The sequence below is a fragment of the Morone saxatilis genome, unplaced genomic scaffold (genome assembly GCF_004916995.1).
Source record: "Morone saxatilis isolate NCDOM2014 unplaced genomic scaffold, NCSU_SB_2.0 Contig19, whole genome shotgun sequence".
Classification (NCBI taxonomy): Eukaryota; Metazoa; Chordata; class Actinopteri; family Moronidae; genus Morone; species Morone saxatilis.
This window is the reverse complement of record NW_023339751.1, coordinates 5,866,415-5,873,090: the sequence shown is the minus strand read 5'-3', so window position 1 is coordinate 5,873,090 and position 6,676 is coordinate 5,866,415. Positions and strand designations below refer to the sequence as shown.

Genomic DNA, 6,676 nt, shown 5'->3' with positions numbered 1-6,676 from the left:
TTACAAATGATTTTGGCTGAAAGTTGGACACACTGCATAACTTTACTCCTCAATGTCTCTTTAGAAAAGCTCAGCATTTGACTTCCAAACTGGCCGCTAAACAGGATTGCATTCACATAAAATATTCTTGGAAAACCGCAGCCGGGAAATAAGAAATATCGAAGAGGCAGTTTATAATTTCATACATGTTCAACACTGGCGTAGGTTTTGAGTGGACTTCTGGCCTTGAGGTGTATTTGTGTGAGATGAGTCATAGGACTAAAAGCAACCCCCTCCAAAAATTACTTCTATTTGTGGACTAGCTAAACAGACATTTCCCTGTTGGCTAGGATTTCCACCCAAAATCTCTATCTGATTAGTTGTTGAGAAATAGATAGGATTACCAGTACAATCATTTGGACAGTGAGTGGTGAGGTATTAGTGACTGTGTCTAAGCTGGATTTAAGATGAACTGACTGAACATCCCTACTGGTGTAACACAGTAGTGTCTACTGAAAGCAGGCGAGAGCAGAGCTACTGTAGAAGACAGCAAGGATTCATGCCTTGGCATCGAAATGCAGGCCATGGAAATAACGCTGAAGGCTTTTCCTCTGAAGGTTGTGAATATTCCATGGAGGAATAATAACCTCAGTATTCTGCATACAGACCCTCCTCTCTCCGAACAAGGAGAGACCATCATTGGAGTCTACCTTTTAGTGTTAGGTAAGTCCACCATCATATACGGGAAGATAAAACTTCATTTTTCATGCTGTGTATGCTTTGGTACTGAAATATTGTAGAAGAGTGTGGCAGCTTTTAGCAGCAATGGTTGAATTCACATTGAGATTGTCCATGTCAAAAACATTATCCATTGTGCGTTATACTACTGAGAACCACACTAGATTAACGTCTATACGAACCACTGACAAAATGCTTTACTTCCATAACTGCAGTAAAGATGCACAATGATTATTGGGGAAATTTATATCATCATGTTTTATTCTAATAATAAATTATAGCCAATAAATTGTCAGCTGATAATAATACTAAACTATTTGGAATTATTGTATAACAGGCTTTATGAAAACCAAAGTATGTTTGCAAAGTTTTTTCATGTACTTTTCCAAAAAAAAAAACTTGATGTTAACAATGATGAAATAGTCTCATCTTTGCTCACAACATCTCAGCCTTTCTTGCTCTTGAGTGTGTATAACATACAGGTTATGAACTTCTTAGTCGGTTACCCACTGGCCACAGGAAGCAGGTGATTATCGGTTATCTTATCGGCTGGGAGAGATTTGTGCATCTCTACTGTGTAGTGCAACAAATATACCCAGAATATACGCCTTCCAGAAATTGTGTTGTCCTTTAAATGTCTCAGGCCAAACCCCAGCAAGAAAGAGTCTTACATTATTTAAGTGTCAACAACAAAAGCAGCTGTTGTTCCTTGTGTTTCCAAAGGCCAGTCCACCGCTGACTCAGACAGCTTTGCGTTGGTGGCAATGTTTGTCTGCTAGGCCACATCAACTAATGCAGTCGAGGGGTTTTGTGTAACACAGAGACTGAGTTATAAAAAGACAAGGGATTCTCTTGGCTTCTCGCCACTGTTACCCAACCACAGAGAAAAAATGATTTAACTCTGAACTTCAACTGAACTCTACTCCACTTACCTATACTCACCTACATTATATACCGTATTCTGCTATATTTAACTCCACTACACTCTACTCTAATCTTTTCTACTCTACTTTACTCTGCTCCACTCTTCTGCACAACGTGCTACTCTACTGTGTTCTATATAATATATTATAATATAATCAGTTTAGTGTTTGTATACTATACTATTATGCTATACAATGCTCTCAACAAATCTACTACACTTCTCTCCTTTATTATACTGTACAATACTATACTGTACACAACTCTATTCTGTTGTACTCTACTCCACTTTACTTCACTATAGTAAACCATACAATATGAAGAAAGTATGTGTTTTATTGAATATTTACTGAATAGACTGTATGTTTGTCTCTCTGTAGGATGGCTGTCCTGGTTTGGAAACAGTTTAGTGTTGTTTGTCCTGTACAGACAACGGGCCTCGCTTCAGCCAACAGACTTCCTCACTTTAAATCTCGCCATCTCGGATGCCAGCATCTCTGTATTTGGTTACTCCAGAGGGATCCTAGAAATATTCAATATCTTCAAGGATGATGGGTATTTGATCAACTGGATATGGACCTGCCAGGTAAAAGCTACACCAAGACAATACTTTGATTTAAAGAGAGAAAAAGAGTTGCATTAAAGTCAGTTGTTTACTTATTTATAATATTGTATATATCCTATCAAATTTTCCCACCAAATTTTAAAATTGTGATACAATTTGCACCATTAACAGTTGACCAACTTTTGAACAGGAACATTGGTTTGAAATGGCTTCAAAGTGATGACTGTGCAGAGTTGGAAAAAAAACACATGCATCTGCTCTCTTGGGCCAATCCCAATTAATGAAGTACATTAAAGGAATCTGTGGAAGTCTTACAGTAAAGTGAGTATGCGTGTGAGTATGTGTGAGTATGTGTGTGTGTGTGCAAGGGATTATGCTAGTAGCCATGTGGGCTGGAGGTTAAATCTGTAATAAGATTACCACTGTGGAGGCCTTTAAATGGGAAAAACTCTTTGAGCAGCATGGCACCTGTCAACAACCAAACAGGAAACAAATGAGACCAGCAGGAAGAAAATTTGTTGCACAAGTAAGACACGTGCTTTTTATGCTGCTGAAGTTATTGACACTGAATTAAAAGATGAGATGCTGTTCATTTCAGTGTTTTTCTCCCCCTGCAGCCGCAGCTTGAAATGAAATAGTTGTCATACTTTAGCTTGGAATTCATCCAGAGTATTTTTCTTGCTTAAGGCTAGCTGTGGTAGAAACCGTGATATCCGTGATGCAGAGAGTGAACGAAAACAAGCGGGTGTAACCAGAGACTCAGAGGTGTAAACCCCAAAATCTGAGCAGGAGAAACCCTATAAACAGAGGTCTGCTGCTTTAGGCTTCAGTGCAGCCATTGAGATGATCTCATCGCTCAGACATCCAATCTCAGGTTTTCAGGTGAAGGAGAAATATTGGGATAGCAGTACGCCCCTCTCATTTTCACCTTCCCCTGAGTGAAGTGGTCGCAGAGAGGGAGTGTCAGAAGTAAACAAGGGAAAAGTAAGAAGTGACAGAAATAGAGGAGGGAAGGAACAGGAAGGTGAAGGAGACAGGCATGTGAGAAGCATTAGCAGATTACTGCATGGAGCATGATGGGACATGAACAGTTGCAAGCTGGGCCAGATCCCTGTGTTTTGCACCCTATGGGACAGGATATTATTGAATATGATAGAGCCTTATGGAGCTCTTTGATGTTGCAAAGGGGAATACAGAGAAAGCAGTGCACAAGGTTTATAAAAAGAAATACTTGATCTATGATCCAAAATTCACATAATCTTTTCTTTTGAACCAAGACAGAGGCAGAGGGGAAACATTAGGCTGTGAGATGAGCTGGGAGGATAAAATAACATAATTTCAAGAAGGAGAAATCTTAATGCACCTGGTGTTAAATTCTTACAAAGACAGAAAATGGACAACCGAACAGTGCTGAATTAAAACCTACTGTTCTGAGCGTCAGTAATTGGCCGAATGTGAGGGTGAAAAAACGTGATGACTGACAGTAATAGGATTAGGACTAAGGAAGATCAGCAAAGTAATCAGTGAGAGACCTTAACTTATCCATGTCACCTGGAAATGGCACAGCAGGGAATTGGGTGTCAGACAGTTGGAGCCAGACTGAAACACAGTAGCATAATTCCCTTTTAACATGAGCTGTGATTAAAGGATCATCTTCCCAAACAATGGACTGGATGCTAAAAAGCTTTATGGGTTAATTCATTTGGCAGTCATTTAACTTTTTTTCCACCAGACTTAGGTGGAAATCAAGATAAAAAACTATTATAACTATTATGAAAGTTTCAGTTTTAATTTCCCAATGCTGATCCTGCACGTTAAAAAGCCTGCAGCCCACATCAGAGTAAATGCCCTAGGTCTGGAGCATATTGGCAAAAAAGGGCAGGAGGAGCTTTTAAGCTGTAACGTCTCTATCTGATAAACTCTAAAGCAAAACAAACTTAACAGACAAAGGTCTGGAACAATCAGACAGGCAATGGATCTATATCCTGAGGCTTCAGTAACCACTTAAAACATTTTAAAGATATGACGTCATGATTCACCAACCCCTCGCTTTGTTTTTTTCCAGGTAGATGGTTTCTTCACCTTGCTCTTCGGTCTTGCAAGCATCAACACCTTGACCGTCATCAGCGTCACCAGATACATCAAGGGATGCCATCCAAACAAAGGTCAGATCCAACCTCCCCGAGTTCATGTGGTAGAACATAAGGAAAGCTTCAGGCCAGCGTCTCGGCCTGCCTCACATTCCAGCAGTTGTTATCTGATAGAAAAGTTAGTTTTTCAGTGCTAATGAAACCTTATTACCAACTTCAGCTGTGGAAATTACCACCACTTTTCTACAGCAATTTCATTTACATTTTGCCAACATGTCATTAAGTTAATTTGAGGTGACATTGTCTATTTTAGGGTGTAACTGATGCTGAAGAATGTCTTAATTATATGGAAATTAGGTGGAGCCTCTGTTGTCAGGATGGGGTGAGAGTTATTTTCTTTTTTACTGTGTTTGTGGTTGTTCATAAAACACCAGCAATATAAACCTGTGTGTGGGGTTTACACTGGTGGTTGAACTATGAACATCGATGGGATATCATCAACTGTATTTTGTGCTACAGCAACAGATTTTAGTTTGACTTTAGGTCCAAATGAAATGAACTTAGGCCAGCAAATCAGGTAATTCAGCCCTAGAAAAAATTGTAACGCATAGCAACAATGGCACTGTACGTTGCCAATCCTCTCTCACAAACTCTACTGCACATATTATATGGTATATTGACACAAGGCTGCTCAGAAATAGAGCAAGTGATTGATTTTCTGAGTACAAAACTACGTGTACTTTGTCAACAGAGGTTCTTTTCTGTTGCAGATGTTTGCAAAGGCTGTTAATATAAGAAAAGACCTTATTGTTCTGTAAATGTCACAATCTTCACATTCATTACAAGTCAAGAATGCTGCATCCTTACTTGCCTCTCACTTTTTCTGTCCCGTGTTTGCCAAAGTCAGAACATTTAACCTTTTTTTCAAGATGCAATCTTTTCCACAACTTGGGTATATTATGTTGTATTCATGTTCTGTTTCCTTGTTGGGTGTTTTTACAGCTTACTGTATCAGCATTAACACCATTGCCGTATCACTCATCTGCATTTGGACTGGAGCGATGTTCTGGTCGGTTGCTCCACTGCTGGGCTGGGGCAGCTACACAGGTCTGTTCTCACACACTAAACTGACAGAAGAAATTAATATAAGACTTGAATTTAAAGGCCTCGATCTTACCTCTGTGTCTTATGCTCCTTAGATCGAGGTTATGGCACCTGTGAGGTGGACTGGTCGAAAGCCAATTACTCAACCATATACAAGTCCTACATCATCTCCATCCTCATCTTCTGCTTTTTCATCCCTGTGATGATCATGCTCTTCTCCTACATCTCCATTATCAACACAGTAAAAAGCACAAACGCCATGTCAGCTGATGGCTTCGTCACCGCCCGCCAAAGGAAGGTGGAGAGAGATGTCACAAGGGTAGGCAAATAGGGGGCAAAAATATCAAGTTTATTTCTTTATGGCAAGTTTTTATTGTAAAGACTTAATTGTAGCTGTGGATTAAAGCTCTACTTAAAAGTACCCCATCTGCAATAAATCTCCTCTCACGTTATTCCAGTCCTGACAATTGTTCCCTCATGTTCCTCTCTAGATTTCCATTGTGATCTGCACGGCTTTCATCATGGCCTGGTCGCCATATGCAGTGGTGTCTATGTGGTCAGCCTGGGGCTTTCATGTGCCAAGCACAACCAGCATCATCACCCGTCTCTTTGCCAAGTCCGCCAGCTTCTACAACCCGATCATCTACTTCGGCATGAGCTCCAAGTTTCGCAAGGACATCTCTGTGCTGCTGCCTTGTACACGAGAGCGCAGGGAAGTGGTGCGCCTGCAACAATTTAAAAACATCAAACCCAAAGCTGAGGCCCCGCCCGCACCGGCATCACTTCCTGTCCAGAAGCTGGAGGCGAAATACGCCGCGGGAGAGCTGAACCCATCCAATCCTGACAGCGACTCAGGGGTCAACAGCCCTCCTCAGACTCCTCCATGTGACACACAGGAGCTCTTCCACATTAACCTGCCCTCCCACATTGAAACATCAGAGTACTGGTGTGACAGACTCTAAAGAACTTATTTGAATGCTTGAATTACAAGGGGAGATTGAGAGTATTTTTGTATTTTTTGGTCTTACCCGTGTTAATAAACTGCATGTGTAACCCATGTTAATAAATTATTTTCTGAATCTCAAGTGGGATTTCACACCTGTTCATTTCCAACTCTAACAAAGGCTTTTTAAAAGCAATCATTCAATTCAAACTGGCAACGGCAACACATAGCGCCGAGCAATCCATAGCTGATTTGCCTTAATCTTGTCAGAAGACGATAAAATGTGCAGTCAGTAATGTAGCAAGACAAGAGATGCACAATAACATCTGGAAACAC

At 40.5% G+C, this 6,676-nt stretch overlaps 1 protein-coding gene across 1 annotated transcript; it reads left to right on the top strand.

Moving 5' to 3' along the window:
- Positions 1-563: 563 nt before the first annotated feature.
- On the top strand, positions 564-6,359 carry LOC118329779 (opsin-5-like). Its single transcript, XM_035664069.1, has 6 exons — positions 564-702; positions 2,019-2,224; positions 4,269-4,368; positions 5,296-5,400; positions 5,493-5,716; positions 5,889-6,359. The coding sequence occupies exons 1-6, from the start codon at positions 564-566 to the stop codon at positions 6,357-6,359; spliced, it is 1,245 nt and encodes a 414-aa protein (XP_035519962.1).
- The last annotated feature ends 317 nt before the right edge of the window (positions 6,360-6,676 follow it).

Bases quoted from the DNA above. Each gene is read 5' to 3' on its own strand.
- LOC118329779 (XM_035664069.1), top strand. From the start codon at position 564: ATGGAAATAACGCTGAAGGCTTTTCCTCTGAAGGTTGTGAATATTCCA. The intron at 703-2,018 runs GTAAGTCCACCA...GTCTCTCTGTAG, and splicing joins AGTCTACCTTTTAGTGTTAG to GATGGCTGTCCTGGTTTGGA. The intron at 2,225-4,268 runs GTAAAAGCTACA...GTTTTTTTCCAG, and splicing joins ACTGGATATGGACCTGCCAG to GTAGATGGTTTCTTCACCTT.